This window comes from Osmerus eperlanus, chromosome 9 (genome assembly GCF_963692335.1).
Source record: "Osmerus eperlanus chromosome 9, fOsmEpe2.1, whole genome shotgun sequence".
Classification (NCBI taxonomy): domain Eukaryota; kingdom Metazoa; phylum Chordata; class Actinopteri; order Osmeriformes; family Osmeridae; genus Osmerus; species Osmerus eperlanus.
In genome coordinates, this window is record NC_085026.1 from 3071966 (window position 1) to 3088269 (window position 16304).

Sequence of the window (16304 nt, forward strand, 5' to 3'; positions counted from 1 at the left end):
CCGTTCTCTCAGTGGCACCAGTCAGTCCACCATTACTCTTCAACGTCTAAAAAAAGTATTGTAACAGGTAGAAATTAGAACGATTTATCCGGCATGTTCAGGAGCGTGTGAGCGACCGTCTGGAAAAGCAGCGCCGAGAGGAGGCCCTGCAGCGCTACCTGAGCCAGGCCGACGAGCTGGACCAGTGGCTGAGCGATGCTCGCTTCTCCCTCGGCCCCATCCTGGAGCCCGGCCCGCAGGACGAGGACCTGGACGAACAGCTGGTAGACTGCCAGGTTAGAGCACCCCCTACTGGCTGCTTGGTCGCATTATATTATTCCTTATTAAACTATTCTGAATTTATTATTGGTTAATAATTAAGTAATAATTTAATATCTTTATTTGAACATCAGTGTATGCTTCTTATCAATATTTAAGAAATAATTTTTGGATTATTTGTTGTTCATACATATGCCGTCAAGTCTACCTAGTTATTAGCCTTAGAAATTGTAATATTTAGCTCCCATTTAATCCACTATGTTTCATCACCCTCTCATATGGATAGTTGGAGGGGGTTGGGGTGTGGAGGTAGAGTGAGATGGAGAAGGGTGGTGGAGCAGGGGGGCTGGGGTTGGCGGTGGGTCGTAAACAAGCGTATTAGCAGAGTTAGGAGTGCGTTCAGACGGTTGCCGGTCCTAAGCGGCTGAAGCACTGGTCTTAAGCAGATTATGCAGATGTCAGCCCTTGCCTGCTGTGGGCAGCCTCATCAGTGGCAGTGTCCCTGAGGCGATTAGCAGATCCCGCTGCAGGGATTGGTGGGGGAGGAGGGGGTGGAGGGGCGGCCTGGTGGAATACCCAAACAGGAAATAACCCCATGTGACCGGAGGGGCGGGGCTTGAGGGCAAGGTTTGGAGGTGGAGCGCTGGGAGGGGGAGGTACCTGGGTGACGGAACTGATCACAGCGTATGGCTCTTATCTGACCTGGTGGAGGAACGACGTTCGTGCTGTGATACAATCCTGGGAGCGTTGGCTGTGAAGCCTGTATGCTAAGACTTGGGGGTTTATCTGGCAGACCGTGTGTCAAACTTGGAGCGGGTGTTGGTGTAGGGGGTGTTATTTGCACCTTTGATCTGGACAGGGGCATGCATGCGGAACATGGGACATGAAGGATTAGGGATAATGTGTTGCGCTGGAGGTGGGGCCAGGAGAGAGGCTTCTCGACCATGACAGCAGGCCCAGGAAGAGCTGCAGCCCAGGGGGTCGGCACAGACCCTGGGCCCCTTGGTCGCTGACCTTGCCCTGGCGGAGGGGGCGTGGTGGTCTGGTGAGAAGGAGGTGTGGGTGGACGACATCATGTTTGAGCTGGCCTCTCTCCTGCTGCTGCTGCAGAACATGCTGATGGAGATTGAGCAGAAGGTGCTGGCCCTGGCCGAGCTGTCCATGCACAGCGAGGGGCTGCTCCTGGAGGGCCAGGCGGGGCCGGGGGGCAGGCAGGAGGCTGAGCAGCTCGCCAGGAAGCTACGCACGTTAAAGGGGAGCCTCCTGGAGCTGCAGAGGATGCTGCAGGACAAACAGATCAACATCCAGGTAACACTTCAACAACAACATCAACACTGCTACAGTACTATAAATACAGTAAAAAATACTGAAAGGAACCCCTTTCACATACAAAAATATATTTATATTAAACACTCAGGCCTCTCTTGAATGCAATGGAATAAGCTACAGGATGTGTACTTTTATTTCAGAGTAAAAGTTCAAACAAACAAAAAACACTTATCCTAGCCAAACATGACATTGGTATTGTAGTCTGGCAAACGTACTGTATGTACAGTGTAACAGCTACAGACCCTGTCCTTCAGGCCACGCTAGCATGGGAAGAAGTGAAGGACTCGCTGACGACGCATGTGATGTCCTTTGTGAGCCTCCGTCATGCAGTCTTGTCTGTGTGTCCCTTCTCACTCTACACTAGCTGAACCAAGGGATTTGATTAGTCAAATCAGAGCGGCAACCAATCGGGAACCTCGGGCTCTATGTGTTCGCCTTTGAGTGTGTGGTGCTTTGGGTTGAATAGGGTTCTGATAGTTTCTGATGAAGTTGAGTTAATTACTGAGGGTGATTCATGGGTAGAGATGAAATCTCAGTTGCAAACCACACATGGTGAAAATATAAAAATGTATCAAGATGACAAACCTTACCACCTACATATTTTAAACCAGTGGTTCTCAAATCTGGTCCTCAGGGACCCCCTGTCCTGTATTTTTTAGATGTTTTCCTGCTCCAACACACCTGGTTCAAATTAATGGGTTGTTATCTAGCTCAACAGAAGCCTGAAAAGACCATTCATTTGAATCAGGTGTGTGTCTAAAGCATGGAGGACAGTGGGCCCTGAGGACCAGGGTCGAAGACCACTGTTCTAAACAGTCTCTGGATTATTTATGTGTGAAATATATTCATACAGATGAGACACACACTCATAACACACACTCACACATCCTTCTAAAGTACATCCAAATGGCACACCTAGGAAGTAGCCATCCTTGAACCTTTCACTGATGAACCCTATCTGTCCCACCCTCCTCCTCCCCTCCAGGGCTCCATGCAGGACCAGGATGACAGTGAGTCTGACTCCAGCCTGTCCCAGAGCTCCAGTGTGCAGGACTGGCTGGCCCAGGCTCGCTCCACCCGCTCCCAGCAGCACCAGGACAGCCTCCAGAGACACAGGGTACTGCTCCATAGCACATATGTTATGACACTGACTATTACACAGAATGGCTTATCAGTCTCAATTGCTTTGGGAAAACCCTCAAGCAAAAAAATTAATAAAAATGCTTTCACTGCTTTCACTGCAGCACAAATTACTGAAGACAAAAATATATATATTCAAGACGATATTCATTGGGTGAAAAAATCATTGGGTGCCTAAAACGATTGCACAGCACTGTACCTTTTTTATTGGATTCATTTAGTAGACACTGACAAAATACCACAGGCCTGAAGTCTTAACCTGAACCTAAGTACCAACCTGTTGCTTTGGACTGACTGAATCCTGGGGTGCATTTGTTTTGGGGTGTTCAGGAGCTGGAGGAGCAGCTGGCGGAGCAAAAGAGGCTGCTGCAGTCCGTGGCCAGCAGAGGAGAGGAGATCCTGATCCAACAGGCCTCACCCAGCAGCATCAGGTACGGCTCCTTCACATAAATTCAGACTCACCAGCACTTTATATTTTTATTTGCCATTTGTTATTGCTGTATTTGGAATTTTTACTGATATATCATTACTGCTATTTAATGTTGTATCTCTGTGCTAATATCCTTGGACATCCTTGGACAACATTTCTGGTACAAGCTTTATGAATGTGACCCTTAGTTTGTGTTTGCTGTGGTGGTTCTGTGTCCAGCATGGCGGAGCCCTTCTCTCCAGAGGTGCTGCAGCAGAGAGAGAGTCAGGCGGCCCAGGAGCAGATGAGACAGAGGTGGGAGAGCTTGAGGCTGGAGCTGAGGACCAAGCTGAAGCTCCTCATCACAACCCTGGAGCAGGACCACCAGCAGCCGGTACTCACCGCTCATCCACACCTCACTCATCCACGCCTCACTCATCCACGCCTCACTCATCCACGCCTCACTCATCCACGCCTCACTCATCCACTCCTCACTCATCCACTCCTCACTCATCCACACCTCACTCATCCACTCCTCACTCATCCACGCCTCACTCATCCACTCCTCACTCATCCACGCCTCACTCATCCACGCCTCACTCATCCACGCTTCACTCATCCACACCTCACTCACCACACCTCACTCACCACGCCTCACTCATCCACGCCTCACTCATCCACTCCTCACTCATCCACGCCTCACTCATCCACGACTCAGTCATTCATACCTCACTCTCCTTTGTCTTTGTGAGGATCTTTGACCTCTGACCTTTGGGTGGGCTGCAGGTTTACTCCAGACCAGCCCGTGTGACGTCAGCAGGACCTGTGTTTAAGAGAGACACTCAAGTCCAGGACAAGTCCTCCATCAAGGCTCTGTACGGTGTCTTCAGCCAGACCATGGAGGATATCTCTGCCCAGGTGAGACCACAGCTGAACTGAAGAGTTAACTGTATGTTTATGAGTAACCCTAATATGGCTGTGAGGAAAATAGCTTGGGATGGGATCATTCCTAATTGTGTTAAGAAACTAGCTGCTAATATAAATTGCTATATAATATACAATATAATATACTGTATATATTGTAATAAATGCAGTATACTGTAAAGAACATCTATATTACTTGGTACTCTTACCACACTCTCAGTTTGCATTCGTACTTTGTGTTGACTTGACCACGTATTGACATGTCTGCATGTTAACTTGACTACTTGTTGTCATGACTACTTGTTGACATGACTGCATGTTAACTTGACTACATGTTGACTTGACTACATGTTAACTTGACTACATGTTGACTTGACTACATGTTGACTTGACTACTTGTTGACTTGACTACATATTAACTTGACTACATGTTGACTTGACTACTTGTTGACATGACTGCATGTTAACTTGACTACATGTTGACTTGACTACATGTTAACTTGACTACATGTTGACTTGACTACATGTTGACTTGACTACTTGTTGACTTGACTACATATTAACTTGACTACATGTTGACTTGACTACTTGTTGACTTGACTACATATTAACTTGACTACATGTTGACTTGACTACATGTTGACCTGAGTATGGACTCTGTCCTCCTGCTGTCCCCAGGCTGGATCTGGGGCTCAGGTGGAGCAGGTGATGCAGATGGAGCAGCAGCTGTATGCCGCTGTGTCTGCTACGTCCTCCTGGCTGGACCAGGTGGAGAACACGCTCTTCTCGGGTTCTGTGCTCCTGGCGGAGAACGCAGAAACCCAGCTGCTGAACCAGGAGGTACGAGGACTCATCGTTAAAACCCCAACAGATGGACACAGAGAGAAAACACTCCAGCACACACATAGATGTTCTCAGCGCGAGAAAGAGTCATTGATAATAGTGTTAACGAACAGTGAACACTGTTTTAATTCAATACTGTCTTCATTCAACTCTGCAAAATGATGTCCAATACTCACCTTAACACTGACTAAACATTGCTTCTGTAGTGGCAGACAAGGTACATGTTTGAGACTTTAGTCTACTGTTTTTCTCCAGATGCTGGGGAAGGATGTGGGTGAGGTAACCGGGGATGTGAGCCTCAGCCGGGGTCTCCTGGGCGGGTGTGCTGGGGCGGGGCTGGCTGGGGAGGACCAGGTTCTGCTGGAGGACGTCCTGGACTGCCTGGCAGACAGACTGGCCGCTCTGGACTCTGTTCTGGGCGGGCGCTGCCAACACATGAGGGCCAGGATGCAGGAACTCACAGCCTATCAGGTGAGGCGTACACACAAGGAACATTTCAACGCTTCACACTAGTCGTTCATGGTGGTTGCCGTATATATCCTTTGGTGCATGAGTAGAGCAAGTTGAGTGGTATGTTTGATTCATCGGTTAACCGGTTTGTGAATGGTACTTTGTGAACTGGTGCCATTTTATATCAACTGGGTCCTCCCTTGGTGGCTCTTTGTGTTGTCAGACGGATATGAATCTACTCTTCTCTGCTCTCACTGAGACCAAGTGCCAGATTATCCAGATGCTGGCTGAAGCCATGGACAAACCTGCCTCTCAACAACTAGAGGTGAGAGTTCCTGGAGCTGGGTACAGCTGAACTGTTAGATGTTTCTGGAATCTTCCGATCTTTTCACCAAGCAAAGCAGACGTCTTTGGCAGAAGTCGAGATTCGATCTGTAATGTTATATCTTACTATATCTTAATATTTAAAACTATGTCTATTAAAAGAGCAGCAATGAATGTCTTGGATGTTGACCAGTATTGTTCTTCCTGGCAGGTGATTGGTGAAGCCGAGGACAATTTGAGAGACTTTGAACAGCGAGTAACAGAGCTCAAAACCAGAGGAGCAGAGCTGCAGGCAGACCAGATCTCCACCAACGATCTGCTTAAGCTGCTGGTACCTCAATACTAAATCTAACACACAGACAATACTACAATGCTATGCACAGTATCATATGGATGTTGCTACAGCAGCTATATATAACGTACAAAAGGATGTACTGTATTATGCTTGTGAATAATAATGGACCAGAACGACTGAATGTTTATTTTTGTGTGTGTGCATGCTTGTCCGTGTGTGTGTGCGTCTGTGCGTGTGTGTGCTCCAGGACGCCTACGAGGAGCTGGTGATGACGGTGGGCTCGCGGCGGAGCGGGCTGAACCAGAACATGGCTCTGAAGGTCCAGTATGAACGGGCTCTCCAGGACCTGGCTGACCTGGTGGACACCGCTCAGGACAAGATGGCCGCCGACCAGAGGATTGTGGCCAGCTCTGTGGACGACGTTCAGAATCTCCTGGACAAACACAAGGTGGGGGGTTTTCAACTGCTAAATTCAACTGCTAAATACTATAGTGTAGATCGGTGAGGAAAACAATGCATGTAATACATTTTAAGAGTAAGTTTGAATATAAAATCTGAATAAAGTCGGTATTTTGTGTGAATGCATTGTACGTCATGATCAACACAGATTAATGAACAGTGTTTGTTAAACAGTTATCAGTTATAACAGTATCTCATGGTTCCATGGTCCAAGCTATCCATTCTAAACTGATGTGAAGGGGGAGGAAGTGTGTTTCTCATGAAGGCATGTGCGTCCTCCAGGAGTTCTTCCAAGGGCTGGAGTCCCACATGATCCTGACGGAGACCTTCTTCAGGAAGATCAGCAGCCTGGTGGTGCCCAGGGAGAGGCAGGCCCTGGAAGAGACCCTGGCCCAAGCACAGGGCATCATCAAGCAGGCCCACCGCAGGGGCGTGGGGCTGGAGTACCTCCTCGAGGTGAGTCTGGTTCATGTGGACAGGTCATTTAAGGTCCAGTTCATGTGGACAGGTCATTTAAGGTCTGGTTTATGTGGACAGGTCCATTAAGACTCATGTTATAATTAGTATTGATATAACATTATAGTCATAAAACATAATATACAATAACAATTAGAGAAGACACAGTTAAGTCAACAATTAAAAACCTGATAGAAAAGGTCAGCTTTAAGAAAATTCTAAAAATAGCCAAGCAAAATAGCTTTTCTGATGGAAACAGGTAGAGTTCAACAGAGTTCAACAGTTTAGGAGCAGTGCATGAGAAAGCCCTTCCACCCATGGTGGTTTTTCATATATCAGTAATTTTAGGTCTGGTTCATGCATACAGGTTCTTTAGGATGTGATATTTGTGTGCCAATTGTTTTAAGGCAAAGTTCATGAGCATATCTTATTTAAGGTATGGTTCAAGTGTTAAGTAATTCAATTATCTGTGTGCGTTTTGAATTTTTACGTTCATGTATACGGTTAAGTGTTGTGTAAACACTATTTAGAGGTAACTGAATTATGTTTTTCATCCTCTTGGATGGTGTTGTGCATCCAGACTTGGAACCGCTTGCTGCAGGATTACCAGGGCTTGTACCGCCAGCTGGAGGCTGTAGAGGGCAGCACCCCCACTGTGGGTCTGGTGGAGGAGACCGAGGAGAAGCTGGCTGACAGGATCTCCCTGTACCAGGTAGGACACCAGAAGACTGCTCTCAGCTGGGTCACCTGGGTGACCAGTGGCACTGGCTCCACTGAAGTAGATACAAGTAGAGGCACAGTGAATAGAAACACAATGAGTAGAGACACAGAGAGTAGGGTAATCCAGGATAGTCTCCTGGACATCCCTGGTCTAGATGATGTTCCTCGACCAGCCCTGGTCTCAGTCTCTCGGTCCACCTCTCCACCCCGACGCAGGGTCTTAAAGGCAGGCTGACAGACCACCAGCACAAGCTGTACCAAGTGCTGGAGGAGGGAAAGAGGCTGCTGCTGTCTGTCTGCTGCCCCAGCCTGGAGAACCAGCTGACCGTGCTGGGGGAACACTGGCTCAGCAACACCACCAAGGTCAACAAGGAGCTGCAGCGACTGGACGCCATCCTCAAACATTGGACCAGGTCAGGACCCAGCCCTGAGGCCAGCAGCTAACACTCACAAATCAGAGTCCTCAAGGGGGATCTGTCATCCCTGGAGGGAGGATATCTGGTGTTGGGTGAACGTGTGATTTCTCTTGGCATGTTCAGGTACCAGAGGGAGTCTGCGGAGCTGAGCCAGTGGCTGCTGTCTGCTCTGGAACGCTTGGAGTTCTGGAACACCCAGGCAGTGTTGGTTCCTCAGGAACTGGACACCATCAGGGATCACCTGGCTGCCTTCCTGGTGGGTCAACAGGACACCAGAACGATCCTGTGTTGATACAACAATGGGACCCAGCTTGTCTGGACTGTGATGTCCTGTAGAGACTGAGGTGGAAGTTGGTGTAAAGTAAAAATAAATAAAATAGGGTTAGGGTTAAAAAATAGTGGAAGGAAATTATTTTTAAGTATTTAAACCCATTACGAATAAAATTGTGACACAAGACATTGTAATTGGATGTGTCATCGTCCTCATCCCGCAGGAGTTCTGCAAGGAGGTTGAAGGCCACTCGTCTCTGAAGACCTCTGTGGTCACCGAGGGCAACCAGCTCCTGCGTCTAAAGAAGGTGGACACGGCGGTGTTGCATGCAGAGCTGGCCCGCGTTGACACGCACTGGGCCGAGCTGCTCACACGCATCCCAGTGGTGCAGGAGAAACTTCACCAGGTGAGTCCCCTGCTCACTGCCTGACCGCCTGCCACATGTCACAGCACAGAGTGAGGCTTAACCGGCCCTGTTAATAGGATTAGAGCCGTTTCCTGCCTCAGGTCGCAGACAGTAGCTGGTCAGGAGACACGGCCTCACCATGGCTCATGATCTGCTAGTTCCACCTCTGATCCTTTCACTGTTGTTTGATGTTGTTCTGTTTATCCAGGTACTGGATGACTGATCTAACGGAGATGGAGATGGTTTCGGTTAAAGGATGTTCGGGTTTGAGTTAGTTATGAAGCCTGTTGATTTTGTTTTGTTGCCCTCCTCAGCTCCAGATGGACAAGCTGGCGTCTCGACATGCGATCTCGGAGCTGGTGAGCTGGATGTCGCTGATGGAGAATGTGATTGAGGAGGACGAGGAGAACTTGAAGAGTGCTGTGGGCTCCACTGTCATCCAGGACTACTTACAGAAGTACAAGGTAGGGAGGAGGGATCACTGCCCTCAACACGTACCGTGCCTATAACAACACACGCCTATGATCGTCCACTTCATAGTCTTGTGTATGCAATGACTCTCTCTCTCTCTCTCTCTCTCTCTCTCTCTCTCTCTCTCTCTCTCTCTCTCTCTCTCTCTCTCTCTCTCTCTCTCTCTCTCTCTCTCTCTCTCTCTCTCTCTCTCTCTGTCACTGTCTGTCACTCTCTCCCACTTTCTCTATGTCTCTTTCCCTCTCCCTTGTATCTCTCCTTGTCTTTCTCTCCCTCTTTTCCTCTCTTCTTCTCTTCTCTTCCTCCCTCTCCCCAGGGCTTCAGAGTGGATGTGAGCTGTAAGCAGATGACGGTGGACTGTGTGAACCAGTCAGTGCTGCAGATCAGTGGTCCCGACGCGGAGAGCAAGCGCAGCGACAAGACAGACTTTGCCGAGCGTCTTGGAGCCATGAACCGCCGCTGGCAGATCCTGCAGGGCCTCATCACAGAGAGGGTGAGAGCACACGGAGAGTAGAGCAGAGTAGAGTAGAGCAAGGTAGAGCAGGAGAGTAGAGCAGAGTAGAGTAGAGCAAGGTAGAGCAGGAGAGTAGAGCAGAGTAGAGTAGAGCAGGAGAGTAGAGCAGAGTGGAGTAGAGCAAGGTAGAGCAGGAGAGTAGAGCAGAGCAAAGCAGTACGTTATTGATACCCAGGGGTAAATAGGACTTTTAAAGACACATTAAGAGACAAACAAACAAAAACACACCCCATGAAGCAGTTATGTATATGATATATGATATTCCACATCAGGGGAGTGTTTAAGCATCAAATCCCTGCTGTGTTCCCCAGGTCCAGTACCTAGAGAGCCTTCTGGAGTCCTGGCATGAGTACGAGAGAAACGTTCTGGGCCTGAAGACTTGGCTGAACACACAGGAGGAGAGGCTAAAGAGGAAACACAGGATAGAAGATCTAACCTCCGTTCAGAACGCTCTCAAAGACTGCCAGGTAGGGACAGCCTGTCACTCTGGGGGTATCCGTCTAGACTGGCATCTGGGTTATTTGTGAAATGTTGCACTATGGACTGATGACTCGTCTTCCATGTGTGTCCGTGTGTGCGAGCATGCGTGTGCCCTTGCCTATGTGCCTGTGTGTGTGTCCTTTGTGTGTGTGCGCGTGCTGCAGGAGATGGAGGACATGGTGAAACAGAAGGAGAGTGAGGTGGAGAGAGTGGAGGAGCAAGGCTGCGCCCTCGTTCAGAACAAGACAGATGAGGCCTGCGCCATCGTCATGGAGACGCTCCAGAGTGTCAATCACACCTGGGCCAACTTGGACCACTTGGTACGTCCCCCTTCTTCCAAATGCTACATGTCCTTTAATTATTATTTTTTAAGTACATGCAGAGATATGGTTTGTGAAAAGTAGTCAATTCAAATCACCTCCAGTTGCATGTGAATCGCTGTGTAGTGGGATAAACCTAGTGTATCTGCAGCTAGGGTTGTGGTGGAGATTTGGATGGTTCAGTGCGGAGTGTGTCTAACGAGGCGAGGTGGGTTCCCCAGGTGGGCCAGCTGAAGATCAGCCTGAGGTCGGTGCTGGACCAGTGGACCCTGTACAAGGCAGCGTCAGAGGAGATCAACGGCTTCCTCATGGAGGGGAGGTACTCCGTGTCTCGCTTCCGCCTCCTCACCGGCTCCCTGGAGGCTGTGCAGCTGCAGGTGGACAGTCTGCAGGTACAGTGGCCCAGCAGGCTCAATCAAATCAAAGTGTTATTTGTGTAGCCCTTTTTACAAGCAATGTCACAGAGGGCTTCACATATAACTGCACCCAAACTAACCTAAACTCCTATAAATACTAGGAAAAACTCCAGGAAAATTTTGAAGAATTTAAGAAACCTTGTCAGGAGCAATTCAGTGACATGTTGACCACAGGAAGTGGATGTGGGCTTTCAGACGTGCTCAGTAATGCATCTGGCATGTACTTGTGTAGAACCTGCAGGAGAACCTGGAGAAGCAGGAGAGCAGTCTGAGGAGGTTTGGGGCCGTGACTCACCAGCTGCTGAAGGAGTGCCACCCCTCCGTGTCTGACTCCTTAAACAACTCCCTCAAGGATGTCAACGCAAGGTCGGTATAGACTCCAAAGTCAACAGATGATGACAATGGCATGTTTGTGGTTAAATGTGTGTTTGGGTGCAGTATGCTTCACTTGTAATATCTTCAATGATTGGATAGTAAGGTTTTAGAGTGTATCAAAAACTGTCCAATGAATGTCCAACAGCTTCTTGCTGATATTGGTTAGTGTTGGCTGATTTGATAGTATAAAATGTGCTATGTACTATGTGCTGTGTTGTAATCCCTGGTGTGCTGTGTATAATCCCTGCTGTGCTGTGTTATAATCCCTGGTGTGTTGCGTTATAATCCCTGGTGTATTATAATGCCTGGTGTGCTGTGCTTTTATCCCTGGTGTGTTATAATGCCTGGTGTGCTGTGCTTTTATCCATGGTGTATTATAATGCCTGGTGTGCTGTGTTTTTATCCCTGGTGTGTTATAATGCCTGGTGTGCTGTGCTTTTATCCCTGGTGTATTATAATGCCTGGTGTGCTGTGTTTTTATCCCTGGTGTGTTATAATGCCTGGTGTGCCCCACCCAGGTGGACAGGCCTGCTGGAGGAGATAGCAGAGCGCCTGAGGAGCAGCAAGGCCCTGCTGCAGCTGTGGCAGCACTACAAGCAGCTGCACCAGCAGAGCTGCGCTAGCGTCCTGCAGCAGGAGGAGAGCGCCCACCAGCTGCTGAAGAGTGCCTGCAGCAAGGACCTGGCGGACGACGAGGTGTCCGTCTGGATCCGGGAGTGCAGCGTGAGTACAGGGAGGTCATCTTCTGTCTGCCTGTCATGTTTTTTCCTTGTTCTTTTGGCAAGTTAATCTGTAGCTAGCCTTAATAGGCCATGTCATTTGTCACTAAAGGTACCTTTGGCCCCAGTTGTCTGAGCAGTGAGGTTTATGTGTTCATGTGGTCTGTGACACAGGTCATGTAGCTGTGACACAGGTCACCCAGCGTCCTGTGCTTGTGTGTCTCCCAGGATCTGCTGAAGTCCCAGACTCCAGTGCTGGGCTCGCTGGAGGTTCTCCACGAGCTGGCAGAGCAGCTCAGACGCCAGGTGGACACCTCCACCGCCTCGGCCGTCCAGTCAGACCACCTGGCCCTCGGCCACCGCCTGGCCACCGTGGAGCTGGCCCTGGGCAGACAGCTCACCTCGCTGCAGGTATCCCCGCCAGCAGAGCCCATTAGAGAGCTCTGGGGTTGTCTCTGGGTCCTGTCACAGGGTGATGTCACGTCATCACTGGGACATTTGAATGTTTCTGGATAGGAGCTGAAACGTTTAGATCCTGCGGGACGCTTCACCTAACTCCCTCTACTCTCCTGTCTCTCCCTCCTCCCTGTTTTTCTCCCTGCCCCCCCCTGTCTACACTACATGTCTCCCCAATCTCCCCTTCCCCCCCATCTCCCCTCCTCCCCAAGACTGGTGTGCAGGACTATGAGACCTTCAGTGGGCAGCTGGACTCCCTGGGCCGCTGGTTAGTGGAGGCCGAGGAGGCTCTGAAGATCCAGGATCCCAACGGCTCCTCGGACCTGTCCATCATCCAGGACCGCATGGAGGAGCTCAAGGTGACCTGTAGCCACCTACCACCAGGCAGTTCTCTTCCTGAATGCTAATGTTTATATATTATTTAAATAAGTGTTTTATGCTCTGCTTGATTGCATTGACTGCAGATGCTAATGCATCTCTGCTAATGTTAATGATGAAATGGTATCTGTTTGTCTGTGGTGTACTCTCTGTGTGGAACTTTGGTTAGAGTTCTCATGACAGTCCTGCCATGGCTGTCCTTGCACTGATGACAGCTAGCTAGATCGGCATTTTATCATCCTCTGATGTTTAAATGTGTTTACATACAGTTTATTATCTGCATTCATCTCTGTTTCTATAGGTGTGTATCTCTGTTTTACTGTATCTATGTTTGTTATAGTTTATCAGTGTGTTACCGGCGTGTCTCTGTCCTGCAGAGGCAGATGCTGAGGTTCAGCAGCATGACTCCAGACCTGGAGAGGCTGAACGAGCTGGGCTACCGCCTGCCCCTCAACGACTCTGAGATCAAACGCATGCAAAACCTCAATAGAACCTGGGCGGCCACCTCTGCCCAAACCACCGAGAGATTCAGGTGAGGAAAGAAGAAGGAGGGCTTGTTCAGTCATTACATGGCATGAGATGCTCAGAATGACTTTTTGCAAACACTGTCAAATACTTGATGTGCATATTCAACTATTTTCACATTTCAAAGCTTACAGTCTGCACTTTCATAATTACAAAAAAAATGTTGAGGACCAAAATACAAGTTCATGTCACAGATGTACATTTAAACAAAGACCTAAATGACTTAACCAACGAGCCCTTGGTTCTCCCTCCCTCCTCTCCTCACAGCAAGCTGCAGTCGTTCCTGCTCCAGCAGCAGACCTTCCTGGAGAAGTGCGAGACGTGGATGGAGTTCCTGGTCCAGACCGAGGAGAAGATGGCTGTGGAGATCTCCGGAAACTACCAAAACCTGATTGAGCAGCAGAGGGCTCACGAGGTACAAGTTCAGGTGTCCTGCACTTCATCTCTGTCTCTCTCTCTGTCTCTCTTTCTCTGTCCCTCCCTCTCTCCCTTTCTCTCTTTCTCTCTGCAAACCTACGAACCTGATTTCCAGGAAACATAACGGCCAAAATTCTATACTGCACACCAAGGCTCTAAAGAGGAACCGATTGTAGGTCTACAACGTAGGCCCTGGGTTTCAAGTGTCAAGTCTATCCACCATTTCTAACAAGTACAACAGGTACACTGGAATCCCTAGGTCTGCTCCTCTCAGCAGTGTCCGGTCAGTCATATGACCATCCTTGGCTTGTGTCGTCTCCACAGCTGTTCCAGGCTGAGATGTTTAGTCGTCAGCAGATCCTCCACTCCATCATTAGCGACGGTCAGAAGATGTTGGAGCAGGGCCAGGTGGACGACAGGTAAGGGAATCACTTCCACTTCCCTTAATAGGAAACTGCACTTTTAATCTCAGTCTCCCCTGTAGATGGACATGCTTCACCTGTATGACACCATTCAAATCAAATACAACTTTTTGGGGAGTTTGTGTGACAGAGTTTAGCAGAAACCTGTAGATCAGCACCCATAAAGCTATGATTATAATCTATATTATATATTAATTTACTGCAGGACAGTCTATGAATGGCGTTGTTTTTTCTTAAAACCGTCAACATAACCCCTGTTCCTCAGGGATGAGTTCAACATGAAGCTGGCACTGTTGAGTAACCAGTGGCAGGGCGTGGTGCGGCGGGCGCAACAAAGGCGGGGCATCATCGACAGCCTGATCCGCCAGTGGCAGCGCTACCGGGAGATGGCTGAGAAGCTGAGGAAGTGGATGGTGGAGGTGTCCCACCCCTCGGAGCCCCTCCGGACGGGGGCCCCTGTGCCCTTGCAGCAGGCCCGCGCCATGCTGGATGCTGTTCAGGTACCCTGGAGCAGGCACTTGGTGGCTGGATGTGGGACCAAGCTGTGGCTGTTGGTTGATGTCTAACTTCATGTGTGCCTCCGCATCTCCCTGCCCTCCTCTCCTTGTTCCTTCCATTCCCCTGACCTCCATCTCCCCTTCTCCCACCCTACTCTCTCTTCCCTCCCATCCTCCAGCTGAAAGAGAAGGTGTTGCAGCGCCAGCAGGGCAGCTACATCCTGACGGTGGAGGCGGGACGCCAGCTGCTGCTGTCGGCCGACAGCCGGGCCGAGGCGTCCCTCCAGGAGGAACTGACGGACGTGCAGGAGCGCTGGCGGCATGCCAACCTCTGTCTGGAGGAGCAGAGGAAGGAGCTGGTCACCCTGCTGAAGGTAGGTCAGGAACACTGGAGGTGTAGGATACACCTTGGATGTCTGGAAGTACACTGATGACCTACGGACTGTATGTAACCTTTCAACACAGTCCCTGTTAACGACTGTGTTTCACTCCATTTTCCTAAATGGCCGCCGGAAGGTTATACCCGTCCGCAATAAAGATGGAAACATTTAGAAAGCTCGCCTTTCGGGTTCAGACGGATGACAACCAATTCTGATTGGTACAACCAATTGGTACAACCAATCAGAACACCAATGTTTCACAACTCCTTCGCAGTAGCTTATCAGTATACCTAAAAATTCCATAATTTGAATCAACCATAATAGATACCGCCCTGTCCACCAAGATAAATACTGTATTTGAAAAGTCTGGTAGCAATGTCCACCAAGACAAGTACTGAATGAGATGTTGGCATCACTGTTTGTTTGTAGTATACAGTTGAAGATTATATTAAGACAAACTTTATTAATCGGCAAACTAAAATGAATGAATATTTAAAATAATGGTTGCTAATGAAGTAGTAACTCTGTGTGTGTGTGCATGACCGGCAGGACTGGGAGCGCTGTGAGAGCGGTATTGAGGGTTCTCTGGAGAAGCTGAGGGCCTTTAAACGTCAGCTGTCCCAGCCTCTCCCAGACCACTACGAGGATCTGCAGGCAGAACTGATGCGCTGCAAGGTGTGTACTCTCATAGTGTGTGTGTGTGTCTATCTCATCTCCTGAACTCTGATATTCAAACCACACATAAAGGGGCTTTGGAATACTAAGTGCCTAATAAGAGCTGAAGTGGTTTATTACATATTGTGATAATTTTGTTAAGTCACTCAAAGGAGTGTTTTAAGAACCGGAAAATTATAGGAGGCTGAAAACGTCTCCTATTTCAGCTTGTCTTCAAACCATTACAGACATCTCTTTTACTTAAATGTAACTCATTTGTGTGTAATTACTGTAAGTACAAGTTGCGTGTGTTTACATGACAAGTCATGTCCTCACTGACCCTTAAAGACAAGAGAGTGTCTCAGTCACCATGAGCCCAGAGACAGCTAGGGCCATTACAGTTAAACAATAAACCCAACTGACGCCCTTTAGGTCCTAATCTAATTGCTACATTCCTTCACGACACAGCAGCTGTTTACCAGTTGTGCTTTGGAGATCCCAAGCTTAGTACATGTCTAACTTTCTCCTTCAGAGGGAAATACCTCCAAATCTACTTTTAAATGTATTTTATGTTTAGCAC

The 16304-nt window shown here is 48.8% G+C and overlaps 1 protein-coding gene across 4 annotated transcripts in view; it reads left to right on the plus strand.

Moving 5' to 3' along the window:
• Nucleotides 1-16304, plus strand: part of syne1b (spectrin repeat containing, nuclear envelope 1b) — a 91626-nt gene that overhangs the window by 61193 nt on the left and 14129 nt on the right. For all 4 annotated transcript variants that reach the window (XM_062469363.1, XM_062469360.1, XM_062469361.1 and 1 more), the window contains 31 exons: nt 102-275; nt 1369-1566; nt 2573-2704; nt 3058-3158; nt 3377-3530; nt 3923-4054; nt 4739-4900; nt 5159-5374; nt 5577-5678; nt 5889-6008; nt 6220-6420; nt 6714-6887; nt 7468-7599; nt 7824-8020; nt 8147-8279; nt 8518-8700; nt 9015-9164; nt 9488-9664; nt 9997-10152; nt 10330-10485; nt 10707-10877; nt 11134-11267; nt 11795-11999; nt 12224-12406; nt 12664-12810; nt 13207-13361; nt 13622-13769; nt 14096-14190; nt 14459-14693; nt 14870-15064; nt 15620-15745. In XM_062469363.1, coding sequence (XP_062325347.1) covers nt 102-275; nt 1369-1566; nt 2573-2704; nt 3058-3158; nt 3377-3530; nt 3923-4054; nt 4739-4900; nt 5159-5374; nt 5577-5678; nt 5889-6008; nt 6220-6420; nt 6714-6887; nt 7468-7599; nt 7824-8020; nt 8147-8279; nt 8518-8700; nt 9015-9164; nt 9488-9664; nt 9997-10152; nt 10330-10485; nt 10707-10877; nt 11134-11267; nt 11795-11999; nt 12224-12406; nt 12664-12810; nt 13207-13361; nt 13622-13769; nt 14096-14190; nt 14459-14693; nt 14870-15064; nt 15620-15745 — 4944 coding nt within the window. The remainder of the gene's footprint in view (nt 1-101; nt 276-1368; nt 1567-2572; nt 2705-3057; nt 3159-3376; nt 3531-3922; nt 4055-4738; nt 4901-5158; nt 5375-5576; nt 5679-5888; nt 6009-6219; nt 6421-6713; nt 6888-7467; nt 7600-7823; nt 8021-8146; nt 8280-8517; nt 8701-9014; nt 9165-9487; nt 9665-9996; nt 10153-10329; nt 10486-10706; nt 10878-11133; nt 11268-11794; nt 12000-12223; nt 12407-12663; nt 12811-13206; nt 13362-13621; nt 13770-14095; nt 14191-14458; nt 14694-14869; nt 15065-15619; nt 15746-16304) is intronic.